This window comes from Chiloscyllium plagiosum, chromosome 23 (genome assembly GCF_004010195.1).
Source record: "Chiloscyllium plagiosum isolate BGI_BamShark_2017 chromosome 23, ASM401019v2, whole genome shotgun sequence".
NCBI classification, from domain to species: domain Eukaryota; kingdom Metazoa; phylum Chordata; class Chondrichthyes; order Orectolobiformes; family Hemiscylliidae; genus Chiloscyllium; species Chiloscyllium plagiosum.
Genome location: NC_057732.1, coordinates 11590774 through 11608622, shown reverse-complemented (window position 1 = coordinate 11608622; position 17849 = coordinate 11590774). Strand labels below are relative to the sequence as shown.

The 17849-nt window shown below is 40.8% G+C and overlaps 1 protein-coding gene across 7 annotated transcripts in view; it reads right to left on the bottom strand.

Moving 5' to 3' along the window:
- Positions 1–17849, bottom strand: part of lmo3 (LIM domain only 3) — a 73369-nt gene that overhangs the window by 9639 nt on the left and 45881 nt on the right. For all 7 annotated transcript variants that reach the window (XM_043713517.1, XM_043713513.1, XM_043713514.1 and 4 more), the window contains exon 3: positions 2306–2431. In XM_043713517.1, coding sequence (XP_043569452.1) covers positions 2306–2431 — 126 coding nt within the window. The remainder of the gene's footprint in view (positions 1–2305; positions 2432–17849) is intronic.

The window sequence follows — 17849 nt, the reverse complement described above, 5'->3', positions numbered from 1 at the left end:
CACTTTGAATACTGCGTCCAGTTCTGGTCGCCCTATTATAGGAAAGATGTGGATGCTTTGGAGAGGGTTCAGAGGAGGTTTACCAGGATGCTGCCTGGACTGGAGGGCTTATCTTATGAAGAGAGGTTGACTGAGCTCGGACTTTTTTCATTGGAGAAAAGGAGGAGGAGAGTGGACCTAATTGAGGTATACAAGATAATAAGAGGCATAGATGGAGTCGATAGCCAGAGACTATTTCCCAAGGCAGAAATGGCTAACATGAGGGTTCACAGTTTTAAGCTGGTTGGAGGAAAGTATAGAGGGGATGTCAGAGGCGGGTTCTTTACACAGAGAGTTGAGAGAGCATGGAATGCGTTGCCAGCAGCAGTTGTGGAAGCGAGGTCATTGGGGATATTCAAGAGACTGCTGGACATGCATATGGTCACAGAAATTTGAGGGTGCATATATGAGGATCAATGGTCGGTGCAACATCGTGGGCTGAAAGGCCTGTTCTGTGCTGTACTGTTCTATGTTCTATTAAAACAAACCAGAACAATCATCTCACTGAGAACACAATGATTCTCAAAAACATTACCACTGCTGAGGATAAAAGACATTAATGAATGAACAATATTCTCAGGTTCAATTATACCAACTCAAGGACTCCGAAAAGATTTTTAAAATTAATATTCTTCATCCTCCTAATACACTAGATATTTGCCACTCTTTAAACTTCATACCTATGTATACTTTGATGTCACATTTTATTAACTTTTTGGGTATCATTAAGTAATTAAAATTCCTCTATTTCAATCAAGAAGTTCTTGTAATTGGCTCCTTAATATTGAGTCTGCAATGTTTTAATTGAAGTGCAACATGGCTGTGTGCTAAAAGAATTCAAAATCTTCGTTGTGGCTAACTGAGGGGTAGTAAAACGAGGGGATCAGACTCACTCCTCCTCACTTTGGTCTTAAGAAAAAAGTGTTATATGATACATTGTGTAAAGCTAGAAATTGCTTCAGTATATGTAAGGTATGTAAATGGTAAAGCAAGGCTTCAAATTGCTATTAGATGAAAAATGAACAAATTCTGGGGATGGGGCTATGGGCATTTGGGTGTCTCTGTGAAAAACATAGGTTGAACAGAGTGGCAGCTTTCAGCGACTTGGTGAGTATAGTTGCCTGTCCTTGGAGATATCTTTGTGAACCACATGGGGAAACTCAGTCACAAACTCATTTACTGAATCAGAGTCTCATCATGTGCTACTTGTCACTGAGCTATTATGACAGATAATTGGCTAGGTTAATTTGTAGCATCGGTTGTGCATCTCTATGGCCTCTACATTCCAAGGGGACCTTCACCTCCTAATCCTACACTCTGGGTACACCTTCTCCTCCTGTCCTTATGTTGTGTGTGGCCACATACTGTGACTACATCACCTTTTGCTAAGGTAGTTATTCTACCCAGTTTGCTTTGCCATCAAACCAGCTATTATTTTAAAACTCACGACTCAAACACTCAAAACTTGAGTAATAATTCACCCTCAATATTGTTAAACATTATACAATAATACTCCTGTTGCAAGTAATGCAAGAAAAAAAGAGCACTCTGGTATCATCTCTGTTGTTATTCTGCCATTTAAAAAAAATTAAATGTCAAATATTTCAATTTTCCAAAAAAAGCAGTCATTTCTTGATCAAAAAGAGAGATATTTTTGATTCATTTTCTAAAATATTAATTAAATTTAATATACATACGTCTCAGCCACAAGCTAATGAACAAATATTCTTCAATGTATCATTTATATTAGATCCTACATATTTATAGACTTCAACACAATTATTACCCTCAGGGGCTTTCAGTTGGCAGGAAGTCCCCCAAAGGCTGTAGAAACGTTAATGAATTTTCCTATTAATGTGCAGAGCTAGCTTCTTGGCAAGTACTGGTACCTCCATCACTATTTAAACATGCTTTACTATTAATTTGTTTAACCCCATGAACGCTATTCGTTATTCAGAATCTAACTGCCAAACGCATGAGTACCCGACTGAATTTTTCAATTAATACTTTATTCTGCTAACTCTGGCAATATTAAGCTGCTTGAACATACTCATTGCTTTATTTGGGTGGAGAAGTATTATAGAGTCTTGGCAGACTTGAGGTGATTAATGGATGACATTTTCTATCGTCAAAAACCTAATATAAAGCAGATGGGTTTCAGAAAAATGATATGAATTTACAGCGAGTAACAGATGTTACATTCTTTTAACTAATTGAGTTTCCATGTGTACCATTGACAATAAGGACTTTTGATCAAAAACTGTACCTCTGATTACAGAGCTGACAAGCAAAACAGTCCAGGTGATAAACATTGTCCTTGGCTCTCATTACCATCTCAAAGGCAGGAATCAGCTTGCTGCATGCTGCACAATTCCCCGTCACACCAAACAACCTGTAATTGCAGAAGATAAAGCAAATATCAGTACCATGCTCATGCATACTCTAAGAACATACCATCTTCCTCCTGTTCCAATTGGCATTAAGTCTGTTTGCAACCACCCCCAACCTGATAGACAGCCTTTGTGACCTGGAGTCATCCCCCAGTCAGTCATAAGCCTGACTTCTTAAGCTTTCAATTCACACCTTCTGTTCATCTCAGATGACACTTGAGATTTAAAGGCTGTGGGGAGATTTAATCAGAGAACCGTATAACGATGGTTTTGACAGAGGGCACAAGCTGAAATTGTTCCGAGTGCCAGGCTAATGCTGTCGCATTTGAGACAGGGATGACTGGTGGTGGTGTAACCCGAGGGTGATCACACCTTAGGTGAGGGGAAGAAGTTGAGAGGGAGAGTCCTTCATGGTAACCTCAGCAGGAATGGAAACCAAAACAGAAATTGTTGGAAACGTTCAGCAGGTCTGGCAGCATCTGTGGAGAGAATTCAGAGTTAATATTTCGGGTCCAGTGACCCTTCTTCAGAACTGATGGCAGCTAGGGAAAAGTTGGTTTTTATGCAGAAGATAGGGTGAGGGAAAGAAGAGGATAAGGAGTAAATAAGAGAAGAACTGTTGGGGGGAGTAAACGATAGGTTGAGACAGAGCCCAAAGAGAGAGAACAACAGTTGGGAATTGAACCCATGCTGTTGGCATTACTGTACATTATAGACCAGCTGTCCAGACAACTGAGCTAACTGACACCCAGCTAGAAAGCAAAAGGTAACAGATTTAAACTAATTGGCAGAAGAACCAAAGAGATGATGGGGAGAATGTTTAGATAGAAAAATACCCTGCTGCATTTATATATATATATTTCATAAGGATTTCATTCTTTAAAAAAGATGCTTGCAGCAAATTCAACAATAATGGAATTGGATAAATACTCGAAATTCCAAGGGCTGCTATGGAAGGGCAGAGCAGCGGAATTAATTGGATAAAACTTTTAAAGAACCAACACTAGTGAGTGGAGCTGCATGACTATGTAGGAAACACTTCATATCAACACGTTAATTCTGGTTTGGGAGAGCAGACTATTCCTAGTCATGGGGGAAGGGGTAACATAAGCAGAAATCGACAGTTTCATAGATCTATATCTCCAAAGCAAGAAATATTGTGAATCATAGGTTTCAAAAATGGTTCTGATAGAAAGGTCAATCAAACTAAAATGTCAATTCCATTTCCATCCAGATGCTGGCTGACCCAATGATGTTTTCCAGCTCCTTTGGTTCAGTTTGACAATGCTTGCTACATTTTAGGTGCCTCAATCCCACACAATGGGATTACAGTAAGGTAGTGGACCTACTCTGCTTTTTGTATGTCAGCAGTATTGGGTGGAATTCTTATTTACATTATTTGAAAAGATTGACATCTCTGCAGGCTGTCTAGGGAGTGCTAGTTTATTTGTATTTAATAGCACCAATGTTGGCCATACCAAGTCAAATTGCTAAGCTGCCACGACGGAATTCCCTGCTTTTGGAAATCCCACTGAGAAGTCAAACACATTCACTTCAGGCTCAGTGTCGGCATCAAGTGCTCATGGGTCATGTCCAACTTGAAGCAATGTAGCACAGTGCACTCACTAACTTACCGAAGTGTCATAGCCACAGCTTTGAGAGGATCACAGACTGCAACAAAAGATTTAAAATGTACATCAAGATGTATAAAGAAAAGATTAAGATATTTGTAAAATCAAATTAGAAAACAGATCAGACAGAATCTCCATCTCCTACTTAAAAAGGACATTGTCATCTGATATTTTCTTACAGTTACCGGATGTTTCTTAAACTAAGCCAATCTTTATCCCAATTGCTCCCATTCCATGTTAAATGTTAAAAATCTCACAACACCAGGTTATAGTCCAACAGGTTTATTTGGGAGCACTGTTCCGAAAGCTAGTGCTTCCAAATAAACCTGTTGGATTATAACCTGTGTAATTTTTAACTTTGTCCACCCCAGTCCAACACCGGCATCCCCAAATCATGTTAAATGTTGTTACTTATCCTCATTTGCAATCAAGAAATGCAGGAAAACATGACTATTCCAGCTTACTGCTCCCAGATAAAATAGGTCTATTCTTGAAAAGGTACAGCCTTCTTAAGCTAGGCTAGACAAGGTGGCTGCGTCCCAGTGGTAGCCCTGAGAAATTTTTTGCAAAGAGCATTATAGAACTTGAAAAGCCCAAGCATAAGCTCTTCAATATGTCAGGCCGGAAGACAGATCCAGACACACGAGTAAAGCACCCAGAAGAGAAGACAAGAGGTCAGCAGACAAAATTAAGCTCAAGTTTTAAGGGGACAGGATTTCAGCAATTTTGCCATTAATAGTAAAAATAGACATTGAATTTTCATTTGCTTATGAGAAGGACAGATTCCAAGACTGTCATGATGAGTATCAGACGTTTAAGTGCCTTGTAGCAATTAGGCTCATCTAATTTGCAAGCCTACCCCAACATGTTTAGATTAGATTACTCACAGTGTGGAAACAGGCCCTTCGACCCAAGAAGTACACACCGACCCGCCACCCACTCCCCTACATTTACCCCTTCACCTAATATTACGGGCAATTCAGCATGGCCAATTCACCTAACCTGCACATTTTTGGATTGTGGGAGGAAACCGGAGCACCTGGAGGAAGCCCACGCAGACAATGTGCTAACTCCATACAGAGTCGGCTGAGGCCGCCCACATGTGTTTTGTCCATCCAGGATGCTCAGTATCCCTTTCAAACCCAGTTCCAAATTGTTCCACATTTAGATTAACATTCAGCTACATTAGTCAATTCACCAGAACTTTCTAGAATTTAGCACATGTAGCACTGACATAATCCTGTTCACATTCTATTTACAAACTGAACATCCAGCTCTCCAACGCCCTATCAGTTTTTTCCTCATCAACCAAGTTCCTCCAAGAATTTTTGGCAGGCTAAAAAAAAGGACACAACAATGCCTGCTTGTGCCATTTCTCAGCAAGTCCTCTTGTAGACAGAGCTCTCACTAATGAGCATGGGTGTATGATTTATCCTTTGTAATTTTTTTAAAGAATGTTCAAAAATGTGGTTAAGCTTGGGCAATGCAGGTACACCATTAACCCTGGCAGTACCTGTTGTACACCCAAAATCTGAGTGACACAGGGAGATAATTCCCACTGTACCTTGGACTAATCCAGATTGTTTGAAAGAAAATCATATTTGAGTTTACATGGATCGCAGGGCAAAGTGGAAACCTTGGGAGCGAAGAGTTTTTGGATAGGGCATCGTATTTCATATAATTTTGAGTTTCATTACCGTGTAATTAAACAACTGTGTTCAAATTTAACAAAATCAGAAAAGCACCAGCCAAGAATTTGTAATGTGATAGGAATTAGGTATTATGAAACGAATTAGGTATTATGGTTAACTTAGCCAGATGGACATCCTAAATCAGCTAGATAAGTGTCAACTAAAAATGATCTGAAAGTAAGTACATAAAAATGCTTCATTTTTTGTAATATTTCCACACTACCATTGAGCAAACTGCAAACAAACATTTGTCACTTTATGCATCATTTTCCATTGATGATAATACAGGACAACACACGTCAAGGCTTGACTCATAGCTCTGTTAATTGTCACTCAGAAGTGCCTCCTGTTAGGGGCTGGACATGGCCAAAGCTGCAGGGACATCCCATGGCATTACAGGATATTGTTCAAGGTACGGTCCATGAATGTTAAAGGGCATGTCCAGGGACAGTCCATTGTTATGGGGAACTGTCCAACCTATGCTACAAGCGAGCAGCATTTCATACCCAAGAGAGAGTCTTGTAAAGTTATCCTAATTAGATCTTGTTCTGCCAAGAGGGGTGTTGCTGAATATTGAATGACATTTTATAGCATCTCTGTGCTGCATGGCTCACTAGTGAAATCTGGAACGAATACACATGCAAAAACCTTTACGGAGGTCTCCATGCACATTTTCCGCAGCAAAGGAGATTGGAGGGTCTGGATTGAATGGCTATGGCAAAGTTCCAGCTGTCTCACGATTGTACTAGTAGTAATCATAGAACAGGCATCATTACACTGGGGAGCACTGCAGTACGAAATGGGCCACAACAGCACCTCCAGTCTTGAGAAACATATGGCGCATATACTACAGAATATAATTAGTTACTGAAATTAGCTGTTTGCATTTTGATCATGTAGCCTAACTGCCAGCATGTTGTGGGGGGAGAAAAGCAGGCTCGACTCTGCAAATACCATCAGCAGTTTGATTATTTGCTATAAAGCAGCGTTATAAAAAATAAATTAACTTACCTAGCCGAAACAAGATAGAAATTTCATAACTTCATGAACTGGACAGCAATGCTAGGACTACTAATTAGGTCCCAAAGTGAACTAGAGTATATAATTTCCAGCCATGTATGCTGGGTGTTTAAAATGGACTGTATTGAATAATAAAGCCAAGTAGCAAACTGAAAAGCATTCAACTTTGTGTTTGAATGGATGCTAAACAATCAAATCTCTCTAACTGAATTCTTAAGTGACGTGAGTCCTTTCACAATGTAAACCCCATCTTCTGCTCAAACTCAATCACAAGTGGCTGCATGTTGAAGTGAAAACATCACCACAGTTTTCTTCACAAGTTCTTCATATGGGGATAATGCATTCAATACTCTTTTCCTTTATCCATTCATGGGTTGAGGGTGTCACTGGCGAGGTTAGCATGTATTGCCCAGCCCTAATTGCCCAGAGGTCAGTTAAGAGTCAGCCACATTGCTGTGGGTAGGGAGTCACATGTACGCCAGACTAGTTTCCTTCCCTTAAGGACATTAATGAACCAGATGGGTTTTTCCGACAATGGATTCATGGTCATCATTAAATGCTTCATTGCAAATTTTTAAAAATTGAATTCAAATTCCACAATGCCATGGTGGGATTTGAACCTGGATGTATGGAACATTATCTGGGTCGCTGAATTAACAGTCCAGCTATAAAACCATTAAGCCATTGCCTCCCCTTCAAGTGGCTGTTCTTCACAAATGCACTTTTCACTCGTTGATGGTGATCTCTAACCCTTGGACCAAAAGATACCATAGCCAAGCCAACTCTGAACCTACCCGAAGACTCACTCATGCATTTTCAGCAGGGTTTATTTGGTTACTAACACCTACTGTCAGCTCAGTCCAAGGAAGTAGAGGTTGGCTGAAACGTTCCCCTGCAATCAGCATGGCTAAAGCCATCTGACCAAGCACAAATTCCACAACTTTTCTCAGCAGATAAACTGCACCTTCGGGAAAGCCCAATGTTTAATCTAAATTATTGCAATGAAAAGTCATGAGGATTGATCGTTTCCTATAATCTTCAGCGTTATTAGATATCAACCAGAAGCATAATAGTAAACATAAAGCTCTAGTAGTTAACCAGTCCCAATCATTTGATCTAAAGATCACAGGAACTTTTTAAATTCAGTTTTCGTCTGATGACTGCCAGTCTTAGAAAGTATTTTTCACTTTGGAATAGATTGGTGTGAGAGCCTTCAAAAAAACTGGATGTTGTCATCACAAAAACACCACCATTACACCTCAAGGTGGGGGGGGGGGGGGGGGGGTTGGGCATTTTCCAATAACGTAAAGATATAGTTGCCATAGTCTTATCAGTCATAGGCCTGCTCTCTCATTGGACAGAGATGACTGGTGGTAGTTTAACCTGTGTGTCATCATGCCTCAGAGAAGGGAAGTGGTGGAGAAGGAGAATTTTTCATGGTGATCTCAGCTAGTATTGGAATTAAACCCAAGCTATTGGCATCAGTCTGCATGTAAACCAGCAAGCCAGCCAGCTGAGCTAACTAACTCCCTTTTTTCTAATATTGGGGCTATATTTAAGAAGGGACATAACCAAATAACTACAGGAATCTGACAAACTTTTGCCAGCAAGAAAAGCAAATCTCTGCCTGGGAACACAAATTTGGCTTTCTTCATGATTGCAGCTGAAACTTCTTGTAATTCATCCTGTACTTTTGACACAAAGTAGTAATTGACTGAACTAGCGCTGACTAGTGTATCATTTGCTCCCCTTATTCTGTCCTAAGAAGGAACGCGTGTTCATTTCCAGATAGCTAGCACAAACCTTTCTATCAAGGCTACTTGAAAAAAATGTCATTTTTTGGCTTTCCTTCCTCTTGAAAGTGATGATACTCGGAAAGCCTTTTCATAACAGCTCGATGGCTTCATTCTTGGGATCTTTCCTTCTTGTGCATTGTATTATGCCAATTAACCAGGCTACACCTGGGAACAGGTATGTACCACACATTCCAACTTATGTACTGAACGTAATCAAATAACATGAAGCATAAATCCAATGGTGAATCTGACAGACCACTAGTTTTCCAGATTTATTCTGTAATTTGTCCCCACAAAACATTCGAATCGCAACACACCTGACCTTATCTTCACCGAATTACTGATCCTGCACTTTACAGAATTAAAGTGACCAATCATCAAACTTTCAAAATTAAAAATACGGTACAACATATTGTTAAGAAAGAGAGTCAATTCTTGCATGCTAAAGGACTTAGTAAATTGGCAATGCTCAATTGTACCAATAGGGAAGGTTGCCACAGGGCATTCAGCTATAGATCAGATTGTGACAGGGTATTACTATTTTACTATTCCAAGATAACATCCAAGAGGTCAGACTCTGCCAAGGGGTTTGCACTGAGAGTGGACTATCAGGTTCAAGAGATTATGCAGGAATAGTCAATCTTCACTATCAAGTGACAGTGAAGGTCATTGAAGCATCTTAAAAATGAACCTGTCAGGACCATAAAAGGATCAGCACTTCTCTGCATCGCCACACACCCACCTACGTACATATAAAGTAGCCAAAATCTTCCAAATTAATGTTTGCAAGCTACGAGGCTTCACAAAGCCAATTGCAAATCTATCCGATGCAATGAAACGTTTTCCATATTTGGAGCTCATCGTTAGTTCTGGGCAATTGGCTTCTCACAGACCTATTTCTCTGCCTGCAATGCTTTTCGCTGGTTATACCTAAACAGGGACAGCCATCACTCAATCAGCATACAAGTGTGCAACAATGCAACAATGGTTCTTAGGGAAGCAGAACGAAAGGCACATAAAGCGTTTACTCTTCAGCAGTTAATGGCCCACCGATTATTATAAAAAAAGAAAGGAGGATGAGTCAGTCCTCAGGAATATGGTGAAACTATTCCGGTAACACCTCTGCTCACTTGAGAACAACGATGACAGATACTGCTTCCCCTCCCCCACATTGCCTTACTCAACCATGAGTTTTAGATGCACAGAGATGTCCGGCAGATGGCCTTGAAGAACATTCCAGTAAAAAGGTTCACAAAACTTAACGACACACTGCAAAGTACTAACACAGACAGAAGATGGTGCAGACCACAGGAAAGAAAACGCATTACAGGTGGAGGATTAGGTCTGTGAGGAGGCAATTGCCCAGAACTAACAATGAACTCAGAATATGGGAAACATTACTCTCCACTGGATATATTTACAATCATGGGATCCTTTGCTTTACTGCTTTGATTGTCTATCTGGTATGTTATACTTTCCTGCACAAGAATGAGAGACTGAAAGGTATAAATGGTCTCTATAAAGCACTATTACTGCTCCCAGTCTGTGTACTGGATTTGCATCACTGAAATTAGTAGTGAACTCTCAAACGATAGAAGTTGGCCATTCAGCCCATCTGGTCTGCCCCCTTTTTACCTATTCATTTTCAATGAGACAGAAAATTATGGACATAGAATTGTGAATTCTTGATACAAAGCTGAGGTGAGAACACTGCAGTAAAAGAGGAAATGTAACTCAGTTGAAAGGTGGGTAAATTTGTGAATTAATTCAACCTATGTGCAGCTAAATCTAATTTTTAAATTCATGCTTTAACTTTTCTATTCATGTGTCCTGCCTTCTTTGCCCTGCGAACTACTGTTGTCCAGACTAAATTCTACTTAAACGTACCCATTTTTGAAGGATAAACAATGGTAAGTTTTTGCATTAGACCATTAATTACAAAATAAAGAAAAAAGCTCATCATTTGTGTTAGGGATAACCTTTGATTGGACGGTGTTAATATAGAATTCATCCTTTGCTCGTTTCAGTGTAGGTTACTACAAGAAGGTACTAACCACCACTTGTGCCAGGTTATGTTGTGACAGACTACTACTGATTCATGAGCTTCCAATCTCCATTCTACTCTTCAGATCACAGCAAAAGACAAATCTGTAGGATGTCTCATCATCTGTGATCAGTGGTTTAATAGATGGGAGTTCCTTCCTCATGAGAGATAGCGGGTCATTCACCAACAAGCCGATGTAACCATGAGGGAAATACATGAGAAATAGGCGCCAGGACTGAATGACTGACTCTTCAAGCTGCTCTACTACTTAAGTGACATCTTAGCTGATCTTCTTCCACCAAAGCAGATTCCTATACCATCCCACTTTAGTTTAAATGCTTTTTATAGGAAGAAATCTATTGATCTCACCTTGACAAGCCTTGATAGTCCTTTAAGGCAGAGAATTCTACATGCACAACCCTCAATGAAGAACTTCCACCTTATCTCAGTGCTACATGGTCTATTCTTTATTTTTAATTGCCCCCCAGTTCCACATACCCCAGCCTGGGGAGAACATGATTCCTGCAGCCACCCAGTTATAAACACTGAACACTTCACTGTAAGTTCCCCATTGACACAGGAGGCTGATATACGAGGTGCCCTCAACATGGAGGCCATATATAAATGAGATATCCATTGCAGTTGCTACATTTACAACCAAACTCCAATGCTACACTGGCTTTCTGTCAATACATGCCAACAGCAGGCTGCAAGAGTGTTACAGCAGTGGCTCAGACTCACTGATTTGCAATGTATCTTGTTACATATAGTATCTTCCAATCGGATCTTTGCAGTTAACTATTGAAGGAATGTGTGACATTGTGGATTAGCGATAGGTCTTGCAATTTCACCTTCAATTTCAGCTTCAACTGTCTGAAGGATGAAAGTCCCCATCTGAAGCTTCTGAATGGAAATTTGCGTGTGGTCTCAATGTGGTTTCTAATGGGCCTTGGGTAATAGCACAGAATGATCCCGTTGGGAAGCTAAACTCCCAAGACTGGTGCTGGAAAACACTGTGGAGCTCTATTCAGCATCTGGCTGTCTTTCATCTGACTTCGGATAGTCCAATTCACACTAGGATATCTGAAATGGAAAAGCAGCAATGCTTCATTCCACAACACCCTTTGACATGCTAATTGAACATAAACTACTTTCCTTGTGTGGGCTACTCTTTTAAAAGCACAAGTTCAGTGGTTTGTCCCATTAGACAATCTTTCTGCAGTTTGAAACAACAATAGATTCCTGTGAATTTCAATTGCAACTGATGACTGGAAGAACTTTGATATTTACATTTGGTAAGAGACACATTAGCTTGGAGAAGTGTTTCAGGATTGTTCTAGCTGTAATGAAATTTTCTTGTTACCTTCAGTGAAATCATTTAGTAACAGCACTTTTGTTTTCCCCCAGAAGTTCCATGACGGCTAATTGGAAAAACAAAATCAAGTATTTTTCACCAAAAAATTAGTGTATTTTTCACCTATCTGCAAAATCGTGGAAACATAGGAAATAGGAACTGGAGTAGGCGATTTGGCCCAGCGAACCTTCTCCATCTTCAAACGATCATGACTAAATAGCCAGCTTCTGGTTTTCTTTCATATTCTTTGGTCCTTTAGCCCAAGTGCTCTCTCCAACTTCTCCTTAAAATCATTCAATGTTTTAGCCTTGATTAGATCTTATGACAGCAAATTCAGCAGGCTCACCACACCCTAGGTGAACAAATTTCTCATCCCTGTCCTAAATGGTTTACCCTTAGTGTGAGATCCCTGGTTCTGGATTCCCTGCCAGTGGGAAAATCCTTCCTGTCTAGTCCTGTTAGAAATGTATACGTTTCTATGAGAACCTCCCTCAGTCCTCTGAACTCCAACAAAATAATACAGATTGATTCACTTTCTCCTCTTGTGTCAAGTCCCATCATCTCAGGAATCAGCCTGGTAAACGTTTGCTTCATTCCATTCTTCAGATAAAGAAACTAAACTGCACATTAATATTCCAGATGTGGACTCATCAAGACCATGTGTAATTGCAGCAAGACATCCTTCGGAAATAAACTGAAGATTTTTGAATATGCCTGTTCCTGAGCTTCCTTCTCTCCTATTGTTCTGAATTTACTGCTATCATAATGGTTTCATGGCTGACTGTAGCCCAAGAAGCAATTATCCAAGCAGGAGTCTGCACAATAAATTCCAAAGCCAAGTCCAATGAAGCTCACATGCACACCATTACCATTGCTTTCTAGTAAGTAGTCAGGAGCCAGAGCTAATTTCCTCTTTCTCTGCGACTTGCAGACTCAGTAAAGAATGAGGACCAACCTGATTTATATCTATCACCTACTTACCGACTCAAAGTTTGCACATATGATAAATTTAAAAAGTAATTACAAAAAGCCAATGATTTTGGTGGCACAGTGGCTCAGTGCTTAGACTGCTGCCTCACAGCACCAGGGACCCAGGTTCGATTCCAGCCTCGGGCGACTGTGTGGAGTTTGCCCATTCTCCCTGTGTCTGCGTGGGTTTCCTCCGGCTGCTTTGGTTTCCTCCCACAGTTGGTTTCCTCCCACAGAGAGCACCTCTGGGCCACCCGGACGAACCAACCCAACCAACCTGTGGCACAGCATTTCAACTCCCCCTCCCACTCCACCGAGGATATGCAGGTCATTGGACTCATCCACCGCCAAACCACAACAACCCGACGGTCGGAGGAGGAGCGTCTTATCTTCCGACTGGGAACCCTCCAACCGCAGGGGATGAACTTGGACTTCACCAGTTTCTTCATCCCCCCTCCCCCCACCTTGTCTCAGCCGGATCCTTCCAGCCCGGCACCGCCTTCCTGACCTGCAGTCTTCTTCTTGACCTCTCCGCCTCCATCCTACTCCGACCTATCACCCTCACCTTGACCTCTTTCCACCTATCACATTTCCAACTCCCCTCCTCCAAGTCCCTCCTCCCTACCTTTTATCTTCTCCTGCTGAACACTCTCTGCTCATTCCTGAAGAAGGGCCTGTGCCCGAAACGTCGAATCTCCTGTTCCCTGGATGCTGCCTGACCTGCTGTGCTGTTCCAGCAATAAAGTTTCAACTTTCCTCCCACAGTCCAAAGATGTGCAAGTCAGGTGAATTGGCCATGCTAAATTGCATTAGTAGGAGGGAAATGGGTCTGGGTGGGTTACTCTTCGGAGGGTCAGTGTGGACTCGTTGGGCTGAGGGGCCTGTTTCTGCACTATAGGGAATCTAATCTAATCGAATCTAAAATCATTGATCATGGATTCAAGCCCCACTCCAGAAGCTGAATATATTCCATGACAGAGAGTACTGCATTGTTAATGATAGTGGTTTACAGACAAGATAATGTTGAATTGAGGTCCTATTTGATACTTGATGACAATTCAAACAAATAACCGGGTGTTTTCCCAGTAGATTGGGCAAATGCTTAAACACCACAGTTCTGGGATAAGGCACATTTCGGCAGTGTGATTTGGCTATAACGTCGCTGAAGGACTGGTTGTGTTGGCAACAGCATGATTTCAGCAGGGATCCGTTTGTGCGTTCATTCAGCACACAGATGTTCTTGCTGTTCTGTGCATGTGCCAATGTCTGTGCCAAAGTCTATGTGCCATCCTGTGCACGCGCTGATGTCAGCTGCTGACAGGGCAGCCTTCTGAGAGAGGTATTGTATAGAAAGCAGCTTTCTTACATTTTTCAAATGTACTGTTTCTGATCAGATTTAGATTATTTACAGTGTGGAAACAGGCCCTTCAGCCCAACAAGTCCACACCGACCCTCCGAAGAGCAACCCACCCAGACCCATTCACCTACATTTACCCCTTCACCTAACACTACAGGCAATTTAGCATGGCCAATTCACCTAACCTGCATATTTTTGGATTGTGGGAGGAAACCGGAGCATCCGGAGGAAACCCACGCAGACACAGGGAGGATATGCAAACTCCACACAGACAGTTACGGGAATTGAACCCGGGTGTTACATTTACTTATGTTTCCTTAATAAATATGATTTCAACTTTCATTTCAGCTTGTGCTTATACTTTATGTTAGACTTTTGGGTGATTTTTGAGCGATCATGAGTGATTTTTTGAGCGATTATGAGTGATATTTTGTGCTGATCTCCCATAACCCCATTTTTCGCATAGGCCCCATTATTTCTATTAAGCGATTTTCAATTATCGAGACTTCGCTGGAATGCAACTCGGTGTTATAGGAAAATTATCCGTATACATTTACACACTGAGTGATCCAATACTTAACTAACTATAGTCATCACCACTGATGAAACCCCGAGCATACCAGACTCCAGATGTAATGGCAGAGCGATACTCATTCAACCTGTATTCTGTGAAAAAACAAACATATCAAACGGAATTATTTCCATGTTAAAGAATTAAAAGGGACCTTGAAAATTGGACCTGGTCAAATAGAACATGTGCAAAGTCCAGAAGAGAATCAAACCTAAACTAGCATGTCCCCATCGGTGCTTTCAAAGGTCATTGGACAAGGAAATGGAGTTGGCAGAATAGAGTTGCAGGCTATACCAGTCAGGCTGCCATCTATTTGGTAATGTCAAGAATTTCACCTCAACAAAAATCCAATTAAATGTAAAATCAGTAAGCCATTCCTAGTCTGTTTGCTCACATATTCAGCAGTCAGCTCTATGCGTGTGGCAAATAAAAGAGCACAAACGATTAATGTTTCCATTTAAAAAAACATTACCACTGCCCTGCTATAGTTGTTTGTGTTGAGGGGCATGCTTTACACATAATTTGATAGAAGGATATAGAATACCTAAAGAAATGGATGTTTGACAAAGCATCCAAATGATAGTGTTAAAAAAGTCTGTAGTAAACCAGCACTTCAAACAGTAAGAGCTGTTTGAAGTGGCAACAAATGCTGATGAAAAAGTTATAATAAGCTACCCAAGTATCAGAGTGCCATACTGCCCTGCTTGTTGGTAAAATTAATGATGCAAAGTGGTTTTAAAACATTTCCAAATGCAGATGAATGGCAAGATGTCAGATAAATGAGCAGTCATCACAGACAGAACTACAATTACACCCCAATCCTAATCAGTGAGCTCCAATTCATCTGCTGGGCAATGACCAAGGGGAACAGACCCCACAGGTTGTGCGGTTGTACAAAGCCAGTTGCAGTACAAATCATTTACTTCACAGACATAACTAACACATGCAACTGCTTGTGGCAGTCAAGGCCACCACAGTTCTCAATTTCTATCTCCATCACTTCCCGCAGGCTAAGACAGAGATTTCCTGTTGTATCAGTTAACATACTGCCTGCACATTTATTAAACAGATTGCAGGTGGAGAGACTATTAAGGCAGCACTTTCATGTCATTTTGCACTTGAACACAAGACATAGCTGGCTAGTTGTATCGTAAAGCTGCATTTTCTACAATGCACAAATTATTGATTTGTCCAATGCCACGTACTCCCTCTCTCATGTATAGAATACCACATCTGCAGGTTCACTATCTGCATTTTGTGGTGTTTGCAAATATTTGCTTGGAAATATTGAACATACCTGCACAGAAGTTGTGAGGCATTACAAAAACTCAGTCTGCAGCCTCGGGATTCATCAGAAGTTAGAACCTTAGCTTCAAGATATGACTTTGAAAGGGAGTGTGCACCATTTGTGCAAGTATAGCTGAGTGAACAAACAGGGAAAAGACCAGCAAGGCAGTAACTTCAAGGTTGTTATGTCACTATCTTCTATTCTTATATTGAAAGAAACACAAGGCCATTTCCCCCTAATATGGACAAGGAGTTATAATTTTTCCAATTCAGCCCAGCTCCCTCATATTCAAAGTCAATTAAAAGCATCGGTTCAGAATATGGTCAAACCCATGGACCACAAACACAGTGCTAGGTATGCACCAAACCTCTAGTATAAGCAAGCTATGCTGCTAACTTTGTGTAAGTCTATAGGAAATCTTCTTAAACATGCCAATGCTTTCCAACAGCAAGTTGCACCTTGTAAGAACATCAAAATTGTCCCCAAATTTTGCAGAGTGCACGTAGCATCGATTCAAACTGTAGGACCTTGTCTTAGAATTAGGGCCAGACTGTTCTGGAGAAGAGTTAGGAAGTACATCTACACAGAAATGATGATAAATGTTTGGAATTCTCTTCCACAGTGGATTCTTGACCAGATGTTCATTTTAAACCTAAGATAGATCAATCTTTGTCAGGCAAAGGTATTAATAAATAATGGGCCAAAGGAAGCATATGGATTGAGGCCACAGTTCAGCCATTGAATGTTGAAACAGGTTCAAAGGGTTGAATGGCCTACTCCTGTCCTTATGTTCTTATAATTAGGTTACCACTCCTACCAAGTAGAAGGTTGCACTAGGCACGGTACCTTGAAAGTGCAAAAGAAAAGTACATCTTTTCACATCACCTTAGACAGGAACACTACCTGCTCCCTGAAAGATATGTCTCACAACTTGCTTAATCATCATTATGGCTGGCTGGCACATGTAGTTGCACAACTCACTAAATACTAGCTATACTGGAAGAAATTACAATACACAAATATTTTTCCTTTTAAAGCTTCCTACTACTAAGTCCAAGCTTAGCTAGAAGCTTGCTTTGAATAATCACCATGTGCTGACGTCTGAATAGAGAGGGCTACTCAGTATTTAAACGAGTACCAGGCTTGCACTGCTGTCTTGTTATCAGGACTGAAATAACAGAGGGTTTCCAAAGCCTCAAGTTAAAATCTGACTGTAAATCCCCTCTACAATTTCCACTACATTAAAACTATGGTGCTTTCAAGACACAGTGAATGCCTCATCTGTCGCTGAAGTTGTGAATTGGAATACAGAAGGGAATCTACAATACCTTTGATTCAATGAGGCAATAATTTAAACTCATATCCAGCCAACCTACTTTGTTCAGGGAATAATTTTGGGTGGGGGAGGGTGGGGAGTGTGACGATATGGGTTATGATGACAATCAAAGACAATGTGGACATCTTTTCTGGAGTGTCACATTGAAATAACCCCAAAATCCAGAATCTGTAATCAGGTTTTGTACCTCCTGACCTGAACACCCTCACCTTTTTAGATGGAAAAAATGGAATCACAAGTTGTTAGAAGTGTGCCACCAACAATCTTGTAGATAGCATAACTGGACATCTGGGACCTAGATGAATGATTAGACTTGCTTCTACAGTTTCACCTCAGTAAGGTTTAAGGATTAAGAAAGAATGT